Genomic DNA, 17,411 nt, shown 5'->3' on the forward strand with positions numbered 1-17,411 from the left:
TCCGTACCATCCTTTGTTCAAGGACACTTCTTAGAAGACCTGTTTGAAATACAGTTCATTAACCCACAAAGCAAACCCCTATTCTTTCCGCAATCTAATGATTCAGTCAACGGGTTCCCTTAAAAGCTGATTCTACTTTAGGCTAGCCAGACCTAAAGCTTCTTAACTTTCTCGGTCCCCAGTGATCTGTCTGGATCCTCCGTTCGTGTTTCTTTTCTGCACAAAACTCTCGTTATATGCTATCCATCTATTCCTTCCTTCCCATCCCGCTATACCGCCAAAACACAACCTTAGTTCTCAAGATGGCTAAACCCTGCCCTTAAGATTAAAGCAGCCCAATATTCCTGCCCGTTTCCTATACATTTCGCTCATCACATCCACCACCTTCCTCTTTCATTTCTTCCCTTCTGTAAACCAAATAACGAACCAAAGCACCAAATAAAATCACCAACGCGGGAAGATTCCAAATCCGAATCTAAACTGCAAACATCTAAAAGAAAATCATCCATATTTGCATCACCTATAAACTCAAACAGAAAGTGCATCACAGGTCAAAACTCGCATATAGTAAATCGTAACCATAATGACGCTCCGCTATCGTCAGAAATCTAACAGACTCGGCATTGTGCCATGACACATGCAGGGTATCGTGAAATAACAGTACAGTAAATCGTAAATCAAAATGGTAAATTGTAACCCATACAAGGCATTCCATCATCGCTTTAGCCGGACAGACTCTCAAGTCGTAAAAACACATCGCATACAGGGAGTATCAGCTGTGCAGAAAGTAATCGCGTTGATAAAATGGAGAAAAGAAAAATCGATAGCGAAGAAGCGATTTAATATTAAGATTCTGTTTTTCCTTTTTCTTTTTTTTAATGTTTGAGTGGTATATTTCACGCCACAATCATGGCTGCGAGAAAATTGGATATTTCTTCGATAAATTTTTGCAGTCCCGAGTCTGCAATATGCGAAGCTCAATTAGCAAGACCAGAGCAAAGAGAAAGATGAAGTCGGCTCCATCATCCCTAATTAGATAGGACCAAAAGGATGAGCATTAGAGTCAGCAACGGTGGTATCAAGGGGGTCAAATTCAAATCTCCTGTATTGAAATCCCTGATAATGCTTCACCTTGTCATCTTCCTCATAAAACTCTTCATCATCTGAAGATTCGTCATTGCTACTATCAATCTCCATCCCAATTTCAGCTCGTTTGGTAGGCCATGGACCAATATGAGGCTCGTATCCTCGGTTGACTTTCATGTAGCTGGTGATGCGCCCCTTAGAGATACCTAAGTCTCGTAGGAGAGCTGCACGATCGAACGATATTACAATCTCGAACTGAGCCTCTTCCTGCAGAATGTCGAGTTCGTTCCTGGCAGCTATTTTTTCGGCTTTTAGCTTTTCGAAGTCAATTGAACCTTCCTCTACGACTACGTCAGACAGCTCTGGTTGAACCCTATGTTTCCGGTAAATCTCCTCGTCGGCTGCATCCATCATCGTGATACCCTCGGTCTCTGGTGCATCATCTATAATAATAACCTCAGATGGACTACTTTCTAACATTTCGATGTCCTCGTCATCAGAATCATCAGAGTCGTCGGATTCGTCAGATAAACAAGCTGCATCAGTAGTATCATCAAGCGGAGGTAACCCAATGAATCCATCTGGACCAACATAAGGTCCAATATTCGCTCCAAATTCATCGGGGCAAGGAATATCAGCTCCGACTTGATTGTTGAGTTTTCCATCAGAGTCGAAAATATTGTCTTTATTAGAGGAAGGCGGCGAAAGCTGCTGTACAGATGCTGAGGTATCTTTAAATTCCTTCAATGAAGTGTCCGCCGGGGACGGCTCATTGCCCTTCATTTCATCTTCAAAGTGGTTGTCCAAAGCATCATTGGTAGGCTTAGTTGAGTTCTCACAAGGCTTGGAGATGTTTTCCGAAAGATTTTCGTTTGAGTGGTCCTGTTCAAGAGTCTGAGCAAGTAAACTTTCCTGTTGTTTTGCAATTGCATCCAATGAGGAAGAAGAATCGGGTGATGGTGCGGATTGTGTTATCTCACTTTCTTGGGCAGTTGCCTCGGATGCTTGAACCTGAAGCTCTAATTCCTGTTCCAACTCCTGTTCCAGTTGCCGTTCCAATTCTAGTTCCAGTTCCAGTTCCAATTCCAGTTCTAATTCTGCATCCTCAAGACTATCACCTTCTTCGGCATGGAGAGGAAGAACCGGAGATGGATTTGGTGTTCTATCTTTAGGTATGATAACATCATCATCCTCATCTTCATCAGACATATCGAATTCATAGTCTCTGTCCCTAGCAAACTGAAAATCTTGTGCAAATCCACCAATAGTCTTTGGAACTGGTGGAGATGTAGTGTCTTGATCCAATAAAGAGGGGGCGCTGGTTGCGACAGTAGTATTGGTATTGGTACTTGAGTTAGTGCTAGTAGAGGGGCTGTTGATTTCAAAGTCATCTTGTTGCATGGCTGGGTCTTCGCTTCCGGTAGAGCCGCCTTTGGTTGGAGATTCGTCGGTGGAATCGACTGACTGCTGGTTTGATGATGGAACATATCCATCGTGGAAAGCAAGCGAAGCTTCGGTAGCTAACTGTAATTGTTTTCGGGCCTCAAAAGCCTTCTCCAAGTCCATCTCAAGCTCGTCAAAGCCTGCATCGTCCATCGAGTTTGGAGAAGGTTGAAGTTTGATAGTCTTTTGGATATCTCTAAACACGCCAAAGCCATTATCTTCAACTGACGTTTTATCCGATTTCACATCTTGTTTGTTGGATTCCCTGAAAAATCCGTGATTTCTTTGCTGTTGCGCCTTGACTGCAGTAGCAACCTTGGGATCAACGTTAGCCATATGCTCATCCATGTCTTTTTCCAACAATGCGTCTTGCTCTAGATCCAGCTCTACTGCAAGAGATCGACTTACTTCGACCACGAACTTTGGCTGCTTAGGAGCCTCCACTTTCTCTTGCTTTAATTCCTCCTTTATGTTGACTTCAGTGCCTTGCACTTTCTTGACAGATGAGGATAATGGTGCAGTTGCAAGCTTGTCGCTCTTTTTTCTGGTGCTAACTACTTTCTTTGCCACAGGCATCGATTTCGCTACAATTGATGATCTAGACTTGCCAGATTTTGTAGCTGCTGCCGCAGGAGACTGTAAAGATGATGCGGTTTGATGTATTGTGGTTTCAACACTAGAAGCGACAGGTGCGCCTCGACGACGGGATTTGGCTCCGTCAGAAATGTTGGTGAAGACTGAAGGAGAGCTTTGAGTTGGTTGAGGTGCCGCAGTTGATGCCAAATTCTGAGATCTCTTAGCGGTTGAGGCTACTGGGAGAGATTGGATTTCAGATGATACACCTGTTGATGGAGTAGATGAAGGTGCCTGTTGAATCATTAGTCTTTTTTTGATACAAGTGATTATATAAAGGTTTCCTACAGTCTTTGTATCTTTCTTACCAAGACCCTTCGATTTCTCAGAAACATCTCCAGACTGTATGGAACCCTTCTTTGGTGCTGGCTCCTTGGAAGATAGAGAAGCACTGAAGTTAAACATATTTTTACTAGTATCCATACGGTACTTCGTCGGATTTACACACAACAAATTTCGAAGGAAACTTTTTCTTCGAAATACGACCCTTTCGCGATCGATCTAGATCATAGCTATTAAACCAAATTGATTGCAACTGCCCCCAAGTGATTCTGACCAGTAGTTGTTGTGATACTGTCGTCGGCGCTCCAAACACGAAACTCGCACGAAAATTCGCGTAAAATTTTCACCTCAAACTATCAGAATAAGATCCTCAATATGAATAACTTCAACAATCCATCAATACTCAAGGATACAGCTATGATGGAGGCTTCTCCCGAAGCCTCCATCATACCAAACACGTATCCTACTGTTATTCTAGGTACCCCAATACCCTCAAGCCCTCCCCCGCCCTCTGAAAACCCTCAATTCGAAATCTCTAGCCCTAGTCTACCAACCAATCAGCCAACCAGTTCTGGAAGAAGAGTTGAAGACTTCAATCTACTTAGTGACCCCTTTATTACTCAAGATACAACCAATACTACCTATATATTTAATCAGAATAAGAAACGTGGCCCTACAATGCCCCTTAGCAATCAGAATAAACAACCCAGAATAAAAAACAATCCAACTACACCTAAGGAAGCTATCTTAAAAGCAAGAGATCTTATAGTATTAGCGTCAACTCTTTCTCAATCATGTGATGAGCAATCGAAGCTATTAGATCTCCTAGAGATCTTTAGAGAATATACCGAAAAAGGAAAGCTCACCACCGCCTCCAATATCATCACCTCCCAAATCACTCATCTAGAATCCGCTACACGGAAAATCGAAACTCAAGCTAAAGCCCTAACCAAAGCTCCCTTGCCAATCAATACACCAACCACTAAATCGACATATGCAGCAATAACAAAAGAAGGAGAATGGAACCTAGTAGGCAAGGGAAAAACTATTAGATCCTCCCCAATAGATAAGAAGATCGAAATCACACAAAGACGCTTAATCCTGATCAAACCAGAGATCACGAACATTACCTCCTTTTCACCTATATCAATTCGAAACCAAATAAACGAAGCATTCCAGAAAACTGGAATTAAAGGCCCGGTTATAGCAGGAGTAACTCTATCGCTGAATAGAAATATAATAATTACTACAAATGCACCTTTCACATCACAACTTCTATTAGAAAAAAAGGCAATCTGGAGTAATCTCATCAAATTCGAAAGAATTCAAAAGGATCAAGAATGGCATAAGGTCATTATTCATAAAATCCCTATAAAAGAATTTTCTGGAACAAGAGGAATGGACCTCATTCTTGAGGAAATCAAAACCTTCAATCCAGAATTCAAGCCCATAGGAACCCCTTTTTGGCTTACACCATCATCAAAAAGAGCTCATCAACGGGAAGGAGCAATAGTGATTGCTTTTGCAACAAAATCAGAAGCAGAGCTAGCCATTCGGAAACGACTATATATCGCTGGCACTAGTACAAGAGTAGAAAAGTTCTACGAATCCAAACCAACTACACAATGCCAAAAATGCCAAGGATTCGGACATCAGGATACACATTGCAGAAGGGATCCCTCTTGTGGACTATGTGGAGGCAAACATATCACATCAGTACATCTATGTGTAGTCTGCAATATCAGAGGAAAGTTCTGCCAACATCTCGCTGCTAAATGCTCGAACTGCCAAGGAAAGCATACAGCAAATTCAAGAACCTGCGAAATCTATCAAGCAATCCAACAAAAAGCAAATAACACCAACTTATGAGTTACACTAATATTCGAATTCTTCAAATAAATCTTAATAAGAGCTCACAAGCTACAGAGAACGTTCTACAGCTTGCAATAGAACTCAATATCGATCTTATTATGATTCAAGAACCTTGGATTATCAAAAATGGAATCGATTACTCAAATTCAAGATCTATTATACACTCTAATTTCATACAAACACTACCAAGATTCGATTCTAACTTTCGACCTCGTACATTACTATACACTTCAAAAACTCTTCAAGCCACAATCAACCTAGCTCCCGATTCCCCAATAGATCCTGATATACAAATCTTTAATTGTCAAAATGGAGATAAAACCTTTCAAATTATCAATATATACAACGAGGCTGATCAAGCTAAAGAGAAAGGTTTCACAATTGAAAGATGTTTATATGATATATCTATCACACAAGAAACTATCCTCCTTGGCGACTTCAATGCCCACCACCCATGGTGGGATCCTTTTTCAAAGAAAAGCGGAAACGCTGATCAATTAGCAGAATGGTTTGAAGATCAGAATCTCATTCTTCTAAACGAGCCCGGAATCAGCACTTTCTATCGAACTAATCTCCTTAATCCAAGTGTCCTTGATCTAACACTAGCGTCAGAAGGAATCTCTCCCCAAATTCACAACTGGCAAACTCTTTCAGATACAGGATCCGACCATGCAGGAATACTATTCGAACTGAAAGGAAAAGAAGACTTAAACGCCCTCAATTCAGAATCAATAACTAGATTCAATACAAAGCTAGCCAACTGGGAAAATTTTGAATCAATACTAAAATTGGAATCCCTGTATTCCCCTACTTTTTCTATTTTAGACTCAATAACTTCTACGGAAGAGGACTCACTAAACTTCTTGAAAGAAAGAGACAATTCCCATTCAATTCTAGATCAAGCAGCAAGCGAACTTACAAGGATTATCCAAAAAGCAACAGAAAGGTGTATACCCAAAGTTGTTTCAATCAAAAGAGCTAAACCATGGTGGTCACCCGAGTTGAAAAATCTTCGAAAAGAGCTAGGAAAAGCAAAGCAATCAATCGAATCAAATCGAGAGAACCCTAATCTTAAGGAAGAATATCGAATTGCTAGAAACAAATACTTTCAAGCTATTAAAACAGCAAAAAAGGATCATTGGAATGATTTCCTAGAAAAGGAGGATACACAGACAGTTTTCAAAGCAATGACCTATACCAAAGACTTCCAAGATCAAAGGATACCGGATATTTCATCAGAAAGCTCTTTTGAAGGAAAATGCTCTGCTTTCAGATCGACTTTATTCCCTCCCCCTCCTACTACTCTAAAACCACAATGGGTAGGGTATAAACAATCCAAGAAATGGGAATGGCCCAATCTCTCTCAAATCGAATTAAGTAATGCCTGCTCAGCTAAGATACAAGGAAAGACCCCTGGTCCAGATGGGATCACTCAAGAAATCATTACAAAGGCCTACAAAGCAATCCCACAGATCTTTTTTACTCTTTTCAGCAAACTCCTCAATCTCGGATATCACCCTAAATGCTGGAAACAAGCTACTGGAGCTATTCTAAAGAAAGCCTCAAAACCTGATTACTCACTTCCAAAAGCATATAGAGTGATTGCACTCTTAAACTGTCTGGGAAAAATTAGTGAAAGGATTCTAGCTCAACGATTAGGATATTTAGCGGAAACTACCCACCTTCTACACAAGAGTCAAATAGGAGGCCGCCAAAAGAAATCAGCAATCGATGCTGCACTTCTATTAACAACAGAAATCGAAAGAAACAAGCAAGCTAACAAGAAGACCTCAATATTATTTATGGATATAAAGGGAGCATTCGATCACGTTTCAAAAAATCGACTACTGGATATCTGCAAGAAGTTAAGACTACCGACGAATCTCATCTCCTGGATAGCTTCATTTCTTCAACAAAGACAACTAAAACTATCCTTTAATAACCAAATCGAATCTTTCAAGCCAATTTCGACCGGAATACCACAAGGCAGTCCAATTTCTCCAATTCTCTTCCTTATATACATTAGGGACCTCTTTTTATCCAATTCGATCAAATTTCTTTCCTATATTGATGATATTGCCCTAATCACCAATTCATCTACATGGAAAAAGAATATCAAATCTCTAGAGAGAGCTACAAAACAAATCTACGAACTCAGCTCAAAGAATGCTATTCAATTCGACCTAGCAAAAACAGAGCTAATGCACTTTTCATCATCCAAATTGACGAAAAACTACCCAATCAAACTACCCAATTCGGAAATAATTATACCTCAATCTCTAATTAGATGGTTGGGAATATGGTTCGACCCGAGCCTCAAATTCAATCAACATGTTAATATTCGAATCACACAAGCAAAAGGAGCCTTCCATCGAATGGCCCGATTAGCTAATATCGAAAAGGGCCTCAGTCCGAAAGCTCTTAGACAGTTATATATAGCATGTGTGACCAGTATAGCCGATTACGCATCAGTGATTTGGTGGAGAGGCCAAGCCCATTTCAAGGATATGATGCAATCACTTCAAAATCTAGCTCTTCGAAAGATATTAGGAGTATTCAAAACTGCTCCAATTCCTCCAATGGAAGTAGAAGCAGGCTTAAAACCCTCAAAAATTCGATTAGACTCGAATATTAGGCAATACGCATTCCGTTTAGCTAAACTTTCACCAAATCATCCAATCAATATCGAAAAAGCATCACTAATCCAATATCAAGCCAATTTGGATGCGATCTCTACCCCTCGAAGAAAACGATATAAACCTACTCAACTGGATAAAATCAAAGAATCGATAAACCAGGACTTCAACCCTTCCTCACTCGAAAAGATCATTCATTTTAACTTCCCCCCATGGAAAAGAGAAACCCCCTTCCGAGTTAACATTAGCAATTCGTCAAAAGAAGATGCTGCCATTCTTCATAATATTGTTTTCAAACATAGGGATAAAGATACCACCTATATTTACACTGATGCCTCCTCCACCGAAAAGGGAATAGGTATTGGAGTAGGCATAGTAGCTATACAATCAAATAATCGAATTCTATATCAAGAGCGAAGCAATATTGGTACTAATCAATTGGTATATAATGGAGAGCTTTTTGGAGTTACAAGAGCTATTGAATACGCTAGCTCAATCGCTTATACTGGTCAAAAGTTCAAAATCTACTCGGATAATCAAGCTGGTTTATACCGCTTAAAAACTCCTTCAGATCACCCAGGACAAGCCAATCAGATAAGAGCGATCAAAGCAGCAGAAGTTATCAGAGCAAAAGGAGCCGAAATCTCCTTAAATTGGGTTCCTGGTCATACCTCAGTTGAAGGAAATGAGCTAGCAGATAAGCTAGCCAAGGAAGCAACCACAATACAACCTACCTCGAACGAAACAAGCTTTGGACTACTAGGTATGACTGTCAAAGAATATGCCTCAGATCAATGGCTTGATACTCTCAAACAATACGAACTCAGATCAAACCAATCCCCATCAACTTACTCGAAGCTGTTTTCATGGAAAATAGGTTCCAAAATCAAGCTACCAAGCGGAACTACTCGAAATACTGCTAGCGCATTCTTTCAACTCAAATTAGGTCACGGATATATCAAATCCTACTTACATCGTTTCAAACTCACCAGTAACAAATGTATATGCAGTAATATTGAGGCACCACAACACCTCCTTATTAGCTGTCCTATATATAAAACAAAAAGAAAAGAGATCTTTAAGAAGATACCATTATCCAAAAACACTATACAATTCCTATTGCATACAAAAATAGGTATCGAATTAGCTATCAAATTTATCAATATCACTAAAATCGCTACAAGGGCATGGCATCTAGCAAGGACTCTTGAACAAGAAGTAATAGAGGAAGGAGTAGTAGTGGAAGAGGAGAGAGGAGAAGAGAATGAAGAAGAAGCAGTTGAGGAAATAAGAGAGGGGTTTGACCTCCTCACAATTTCTTGATTTTCAAAATCTTTTTATTATATGCAATGCGTATAATGAGCGGGCACTGTTCCCCAGCATTTGTTTTCACTTCCCCAATTAGATCATATCCAATATTGTAAATTAAAAAGTGACCCGTTAGGCCCTTAGGGCCTAGCCGTCCTATATAGTCTTGGACTGAAGATGGACGTTAATAAAATCAATCAATCAATCAATCAATCAATCAATCATACGGTACTTCGTCTCCTTGACGATAGGAGCGCGCTTTACAGGAACCTGTTTCATACGTTAGTAAGACACAGCCTATGACCCTGGATTAGGAAAGGATGTGGGTGTACTTACGGTGGCAGGCTTTTTGACAGGCTTTTTGACTTCTTCGGTGATCTTTTGTTTCTTTACAGGATCACGTGGTGGTTCTTCCTCTTCCTCGACATGCTTACGCTTTGTAGGAAGATTTTCAAAGTCCATTCCAGCCTTTGTTGTTTTCTGCTTTTTGGTAGGCTTGAAGATTTTCCCATCTGAGCTAGAACTATCATCGGAGTCGAACAACGTGCGCTTAGCTGAAGATGTCTTCACATCAAGCTCCTGGACAAATGTTTAGTATATTATTTTATTGTTAAAGAAAACACTAATACTCAGCTGTATTGCACGGCTTACCTTTGGCTTTTGCAAATTTTGAGGCCTGTTACGGAATTTTAGGGCTTCAGGTTGTGGATTTTTGACATCTCTAGCCCCATTGTTCTTGCTGTTTCCAGATTTCTAGCAAATAATATCAGCATATTATTTTATCGAGAATTCGCTTCTACTGGAGGAGCCAATCAAGTATAAGGTTAGAATACGTACCGTTTCGTCTCTAGTTCTGTCTGGCGGACGTTGAATGGTCTGGGCAGCTGGCTTGGCCTTATTAGTCTTCTAGTTAGAGTAGTCAGCATGTAATTCTGGTTGCAAATTATTTTATGGCCTACGTCTACATTCTAACTAATGGGGCAAATTAGAGCTTGGGATGGGAGTTCAACCCACATTGCTGGCTGGCGTATGTCTTTGGCTTTGATTGTGATCGTTCATGTGACCAGTCAACATTCCCTCATCGTCATCGCTGTCAATTTCTCCCTCTTCCCTCTCTTCCATCTCGCGCTTCTTTTTAGCGGCGGCAACAGCTTCTTCTTTGGCTTTCTTCTCGGCCTTTGAGGTTCCCTTAACCTTACGGATACAAGGGAGGGAGCTCATAGCAAAGGGCTTAGCAAGGCTCTGGATATTATTATCAGCACAAAGTAACTAGTCACATATAATAAAGATGGTCTGGCAGGACATACTGAGACAAGAACTTGATTTCTAGGCTTTTCCGCAATGGATGTGACCATCTTTGCGGCAGGTTTACTAGTCAACTGCAGATGATAATTAGTATCTAAAAATAGTACTGTGGTTCCAAATCAAATAAGAAAGTTCTTACATCTTGTGCTCTCTTCTTCTCAACCTGCTCACGACGTTCCTTCAATTCTTGAAGTTTACCACTGCGCTTTTGAGCCTATTCAGTCAGTATTCAAGCTGTTTCTTTCTTGTGCTCGAGGAAAATGAAAATTAGAAGCAATTGGGTCAGAATGCACACCTTTCCATTCGCACGTTGGGAAGGCATTTTGAATGAATGGATAAATACTACTTTGAGAAGTAAAATTTATCGATGCAGGAAAGAATTAGTACTCCCTGCTTACTCGAGAAGCAATGAGTAATGGTTATGTGACTTGGTAATTTAGGATAACGAAAGTGTTATGGAATGGTATTCTAGTAAGAAGATTTTTGATTGGGAACTTCCTTGTAGAATGCGGACGAGATGATGTTGAGATTATTTGAGGATATGGTATGGGAATACTTATAATCAAAAAAGTTCCTTCGCGTACAGCCAGAAATTTTGTCTACGGTACTTTTCTGAGACAATATAAACTTATTGGCCGTATTGCATATTTACCATTCACAACCAAAAAGCGTGTTCAGTTCGTAAGTTGTGATGAATCTAGACGCCGTGCAAGAACGAATTATTGAACCAAGAGGATCGAGTTACCAGTCGGCATGAGACTCTGCTTTTCCATGTTACTGTAGCAGAGAATTTTTGATGTTTAGAATTTCGAAGTTGTCCTGGATCAGCAGACTGCGCCCGTCGGTAAAATTGATCTCATCTCCTGTTTTGCAGGAAGACCTCCCGGACACTACTAGCCCCGCAAAGAAGGTGCCGGGAGGAGGATATGTGGTCCCACCAAGACCTGAATCATGTGTTTGCACTACGCATTCTTAGCTATAGATAAGCGGCGATTTGTCTGTGACTTATTGGTAGTTTCGAGCTCAATCATAATTTATCGAGTCAAGCGCGGACTCACATTGGATCCCTTTCTTTTCTCCAAACCTTCATTCCTACAATTGGACACCCTAGAACAACACAGATGCGCACTACTAGATAATAAGGCTGCGTCCCAGAACTTTCCCGGGCGGATCAGTGCGACTCATCTATATAAAAAGCCCTCCGCCTATAGACCACTCAGCCAGTCAATAGCGTGGCTTTCTTTGGACATATAAATGTAAATTTTTTTTTTCCAAACATAGACATTCCACTGTTACGTACTCATTGCCAGCTAAGAACAGGACAGACAAGTAATAGTATACAAAAATTTCTCAAAAGATATAAAAAGTGTATGGATAGGTAACAGCGGGCAGTTCATCGGTGACAATTGTAAGGTGGTCAAACCTAGAGATTCTATGTCTTCGAGCATGAGTCTGGAATTGTTTCTTTTGCTCCAAGTCATGCCTCATTGAAACTATTGCGCAGTATGAATCCTGAGAGATCGGAGCAGGTTGATGGGTAGGTGTGATGTTGTAAGCCATGGTCGCGCTTGCTAAAAAGCCTAGTCCGCCATTGGCAAGGAAGTCGGAAAATGCACCATTGCATTCCAGTATTGCAATGAAATGCAGACTATTTGGTCGAGGACGCCGTTTTTTTAAGTTTGAGGTCTGTGAGGAAATTATGATGATCGATTGCCCATTTCGTACTAGTGGCACGGTAGGCCCACTCTCTTCCTAACCTCGAATGATTGCTGAAAACGATTTCACGAAGAATCTTTGATCATGACTCCTTTCCCTTTATTGGATTTGGGAGATACCAGGGGAAGGGGTCGTCGTGTCCCAGAATTCTTTCGTCAAATTCAGTGCGACCTTATAGCTTTTGTTCACTGGGTTGTATTTGTACGCAATGCGGGACGGTTATATGTCAGTCAGAACGGTCAAAGATGACGGCGGTCAAGGACAAAAAGGATAGGCTGAGTAATATTTAGAGTTTGCAGCTAAACATCTGATGCATAAACCGATATATGGTAAGAAAAGTTGGAAAAATATAATTCCGTAGCATATTTCAAATCTCAACTATATACATCGATATCCATCCTACAGTTTCCTGTATCAACGACCTCCATTGAATCCAAGCTCGCAGCATTTCACCTACAAAGCTGCCAATATGGCATTATAAGCAGCCTTTGGAGCAAAGTTGGCATCAAACAACAATGGAGATGAGCTTGCGCGCCATGAGTCTGGATCACGGACACCCCAGACCGTAATACCGACACATTTAGTCACCCTCAAACAAGCATTAACGACCTGTTCAATAGTTAGCATTCATTCCAAAAATGATAACCTCTCTTCACTGAGATTTGGGAGTCAAAGATATAACTTACATTGACATAATCAGTAGCAGCTGCTCCTGCAATATCCAATTCTGTAACCGCAACTTCACTAACACCAGAAGCCGCAAGTGCAGTTAAAGCACCCAATGCAGCTGATCCCTGGCCTGCTTGAAGATGAGATTGTGAACCAATGCCATCGATGGGAATTCCCTGAGCGATCCATGTCTTGACATGTGCGACCATACCCTTGGTAAGTTTAGCGTAGGTAGCCGAGTCCAAACTGTAAACTTGTTAGCTTCTTCTGACAAATTATTGGAAGGGCCAAGTACTTGTAATCATTGATGTAGAGCTTTGCGTTGGGGTCAGCTGCCCGAGCGGCTTTAAAGGCGATGGAAACAAAGCTTTCTCCGAGGACGTTATAGAACACGCTGGTTCTCATGGAGCCATCTTCGTTGAAAATCTCATTGACGACGTCCTTAAAAGATTAATATTGTGAGCAGAAACCGGGTGTGATGACATACCCATGCGTATATCTTTCCTTTCCAGCGAGTCACTTCCTGTGTGACATGATGTTCAAGGACAGCTGTGAGTGTAGCTGCAGATGTAATCGAGCTGACCCAATTTGGGAGTTGAGAATACCAGCCTATCATTGTCAGTTCTTAGTTTTGCAGACTAAATGAGATGACGAACAAAGTGTGTGACCACGAATGAGCTTCGAATTAGTTGTCGCCCAATTTACTAGGTAATCGCCACCAGCAAAGTTGAAATTGTTTTGTGATGCTATTGACTGTCAGAAATACTTTTCTTAAAACCTTTCCATGTAGTCATACCCTCAATTGTGTCCCACTTCATGCTATTTTCTGGGGTGACTTGTCCAAAATCGGCCTTGATGATAGCTGCATTATCGCCGGATGTAAGACGACCTTGATCAGTGGCGACTCCAAAGTATTTCTTGCCATGTGCAACGAATTTATCATTGACACTGCTGCCAGTGCTAATTGGGCTTGTTCCCGCAGTTGTGGATATTTTCGAGGTAACCAATGTCGTCAAAGGAGCGGGGGCAGAGGTGGCAGACCCAGGAAGGCATTGAGAGTAATCTAATGAAATGAGTGAGTTATACGGCTATTGTCCGAGTCTCAACATACAGGAACTGTAAAAGTGTTAGCTTCATCCGTGAATTTGCACTGAAACATGTACTCACTTTGAATATGTGCAAGTATATCCTGCTACACAAGTTGTAGCACCACTCCAACCAACACCGCCACCTAGAAGAGTTAGCTGTGATTTGCTTTCCTAAGGTGATTCAGCCTACATTGACTGTAAGCTTGACCCTGAGCCATAGACACATTGATGTGACTTAGCAGAGCTGCCAAAGCCGTAAGGTTGGATACCGTAAGCATATTGTCTGGTAGAAGGTATGATGAATCAAGAAATGTAATGATTTGAATGTTGGAGAGAATGAGCGAGACTTTAGCATGAGGTTCTTGACTATATATATACTCCAAGATTCCACAGTTCCGTTTCAAGATATGAGCCAAGATGGAAAAAGGGAACAATAAAGTACAAGCATTAGAGAACCCCGATCCCCAAGATGAGTAGCATCATCAATCAAAACCCCTTTTCCCATACTTCCCGGTGACATAGGCTAATATCAATATTGGAGTACTAGACCATCAATGCAAGAGCTGTCACAACCCGTGATGTCCAAATTAGAATTCTTTCATATATTGTGATTATAAGGGCGGCTCGGGTGTTAAGCACCCCGCAAATGCCAAGATGGGTGGAGGACTCTAAGAAATGAGCCTAAATTGGAAACACTGTTGTAATTAACATGAGGTTTAATTTTATCTTAGGTATGATCCATAATGCGTAGCCAAGCAATTATCTAGCTGGATTCATTCTCGATGTGAAGCTGCCATGAAAGATGATCATATAGGGAGGGTTATTCTTATGAGTAGTGAATCTGTACTTTGACCAATCTCAGTATATTCCAGGAGTACTTAATAATAAGACACGTTGTGGAAGATGATTTCCTTGTCAGCAATATTTATTTGCTATAGCTAAACGGTGATATTGATATATTGGGCCAGGTATGGCAATGTTTTCACTTCGTCCAGTCCTTATTGAAATGTCAATCTCATCCTGACTTGAGGGGAGAACATAACTTGCAACAATGCAGAGTTACTTGGTAGTCATGTGAAAAAAATAAACTCGATGATGCATATAGCATGCGATCTATTAACTTCAATGTTTTCCTTTTTCTTTTTTTATTAAAAAAAGCGATACTAAGGAGAATAATGTTGTGCTGGTTTTGGGGTTTGCCTAAGTTGTTTGAGCACACTCGTGTCAAGGTTAGAGCACTAGTGAGAGCAGTGGAACCGTTGTTAGGCCTAATATGGCAAGTACGATGATTGTGGGCCTACTAAGAAGACAGCCCTCTTCACACCTACAAGAACAATGCCTTCACCGTGTCGGCTTAATTATTGAGTTTATTAATGAGATGAACGATAAATGTAATATTCTACAGAGTAAATAGATGTGAAAACTCTGATCTGGCCTATGCAATGCTCGCTTACTCATAAGCCCCGGCAATCCAGATGACCGTTCTAGAGCCAGACTTAGGCTTGCGGGGTTGGCCCCGGCATTCTGACGATAGCATCCGAACCTTGCAACCATGGTAAAAAGAGCGCTGACATTTTGACAGTATCATCAACTTGAAACCTTACAAATGCACAACTGTAGCTTTGGACGAAATGATGAGCCATCAAATTTCTTTCGGTGCTCTAGTTTGGGTAATTTGTGGTTTAGAGAGCCTGCAGAAACTGGCTTGCTGAGCAGGAAGAATGGTACTGAGTCATGACAACCGGAGACAATTATGGACCAGCAAACTTCTGCAGGTATTATGAGTAAATTCATGGTGCAACAGTACAACCCGACAGCATTTTCGTTTCTATACATCGAGGTATGCCGGAATCATTGATGTTTACACGCAATCGCATAATGTTGGATTGTGCTGCGAACGACCAAGTGCAACCTGCCTACCGCGGCACCACGACGTCGCGATGTCTTTCTTGCAAACTTTTGAGTCACGACAAGAAAGGTGGCGGTGATTCTCTATGGGAGGGGAAATATTTGAAATGTATTCCCTCTGCGGGTGCTTTTGTGGTGGGCGTTGCTTTCTTTGGTAAAGGATGCAGAGCATATAGTGAGGGATTCACGACTTGAATCTCTTCGATCTGTTAGGATATATTTGAAAGCCGGTAATGAAATAAATATTGTGGTAGAAATATCTGCTGTTTTAACCAGTGTGGGAATAATTTTAGTAGGATATCGCTGTTGAAGGGATCGTGGGAGTTATCTCAAACTTTGTGGCACATGGCTGAAGACAGTGCTCACTGCGGCCTAATACCAAACATTTGGCATTCAAATTTCAACAAAAATTGATCAAAGTGACAAATATTACCAACTATACATGAGTAATTTTGAACGCATTTCCTTTGAAAGCCATTAATAATTAATATTACCACATTCGAGGGGTTGGCATTTTATCGCGTTAAATTATAAGTCTTATATAAGGAAACAAAGAAAGAATCCATCAATCACTACACTCAGGCACTTTGGCGGAGTGGTTAACGCGATGCCCTGCTATTGTTTAAGCAGAGTCAGGCATTTCCTTCGGGAGCGTGTGTTCGAATCACACAGGTGTCGTTTTACAATTTTTATCATTTCCACTTCTCTGCTCTTATTCCCAGAATTGTTTCTTTTGCTTTATTAATTAGGAGGAGGTAGGTATGTTTTTCTATTTTCATGATCCCTGTCCATTTCTTTGTTCGATGTACTCGTGCAGCCAGTAAGTATATGACTCCTTCCTAAACAGTATCATTTTTGATAAAAAGGATGTAGATCTTTTATTCCTATATTCAATATAGCAAGGTCGTGAATTAGATCGCATAAATGTGGGTATAAGCGAGCATTCTGTTTACCTTTTCCTAGCATTTTCTAAGAATCCCTAGAAATAAAGTGGAATATAAGGAAAGTAGTAGATTCATTGGCCAAATTAGAGTTTTTCCCCGCAAATTCAGGCCTGTTTAGGAAGGAGTCATATACTTTCTGACAGCACGAGTGTGGAACCGTGATGGAACGCCTTAGTTTCGCATGTGGGGTCGCCTACCCCTGCAAAAAGTGCATAGTTATTGACCCCTTTTCAAATTCGCTTGTTTACATGGAGCATTGTGGATAAATAACTATCAACGCTGTTTCTATTCTGTAACAAACGGTAAAGTGGATAACAAATTGAGTGAACAAATTGCTTCTTCAATAATTGCTTCTAGACCGTTTTATACTGGGTAGATACGGTTCAAAGTCTCAGAAGCGTCTTGGCTCTCCGGCTAATATTTCTTCGGCGTTAATGATCTGATAGTGAGTTCGCGACGGGCTTGAGACGTCCCATATGCCCCCTCTAAGCAGCAGTAATTATGACTACATATTTTCGTGG

At 40.9% G+C, this 17,411-nt stretch overlaps 5 protein-coding genes and 1 non-coding gene across 6 annotated transcripts; 3 read left to right on the top strand and 3 right to left on the bottom strand.

Annotated features, from left to right (window-relative positions):
* Positions 1-1,032: 1,032 nt before the first annotated feature.
* SS1G_00506 (predicted protein) lies at positions 1,033-3,567 on the bottom strand (the record flags this gene model as incomplete). Its single annotated transcript, XM_001598367.1, has 1 exon — positions 1,033-3,567. The coding sequence occupies one exon, from the start codon at positions 3,565-3,567 to the stop codon at positions 1,033-1,035; it is 2,535 nt and encodes an 844-aa protein (XP_001598417.1).
* Positions 3,568-4,122: 555 nt separating this feature from the next.
* Positions 4,123-8,875, top strand: SS1G_00507 (hypothetical protein; the record flags this gene model as incomplete). The annotated part of the gene is made up of 3 exons (XM_001598368.1): positions 4,123-5,160; positions 5,385-8,715; positions 8,811-8,875. 3 exons carry the CDS (start codon positions 4,123-4,125, stop codon positions 8,873-8,875), a joined length of 4,434 nt encoding a protein of 1,477 aa, XP_001598418.1.
* Positions 8,876-9,473: 598 nt separating this feature from the next.
* On the bottom strand, positions 9,474-10,887 carry SS1G_00508 (predicted protein; the record flags this gene model as incomplete). Its single annotated transcript, XM_001598369.1, has 8 exons — positions 9,474-9,530; positions 9,597-9,839; positions 9,912-10,013; positions 10,098-10,166; positions 10,275-10,502; positions 10,568-10,639; positions 10,705-10,779; positions 10,861-10,887. The coding sequence occupies 8 exons, from the start codon at positions 10,885-10,887 to the stop codon at positions 9,474-9,476; spliced, it is 873 nt and encodes a 290-aa protein (XP_001598419.1).
* Positions 10,888-12,734: 1,847 nt separating this feature from the next.
* Positions 12,735-14,316, bottom strand: SS1G_00509 (hypothetical protein; the record flags this gene model as incomplete). The annotated part of the gene is made up of 7 exons (XM_001598370.1): positions 12,735-12,890; positions 12,968-13,196; positions 13,246-13,391; positions 13,438-13,559; positions 13,607-13,696; positions 13,747-14,013; positions 14,229-14,316. 7 exons carry the CDS (start codon positions 14,314-14,316, stop codon positions 12,735-12,737), a joined length of 1,098 nt encoding a protein of 365 aa, XP_001598420.1.
* Positions 14,317-15,916: 1,600 nt separating this feature from the next.
* SS1G_00510 (predicted protein) lies at positions 15,917-16,141 on the top strand (the record flags this gene model as incomplete). Its single annotated transcript, XM_001598371.1, has 1 exon — positions 15,917-16,141. One exon carries the CDS (start codon positions 15,917-15,919, stop codon positions 16,139-16,141), a length of 225 nt encoding a protein of 74 aa, XP_001598421.1.
* Positions 16,142-16,527: 386 nt separating this feature from the next.
* Positions 16,528-16,624, top strand: SS1G_14534. Its single transcript has one exon. It is a non-coding gene; the product is annotated as a tRNA-Ser (tRNA).
* The last annotated feature ends 787 nt before the right edge of the window (positions 16,625-17,411 follow it).

This window comes from Sclerotinia sclerotiorum, genomic scaffold (assembly GCF_000146945.2).
Source record: "Sclerotinia sclerotiorum 1980 UF-70 scaffold_1 genomic scaffold, whole genome shotgun sequence".
NCBI lineage: Eukaryota > Fungi > Ascomycota > Leotiomycetes > Helotiales > Sclerotiniaceae > Sclerotinia > Sclerotinia sclerotiorum.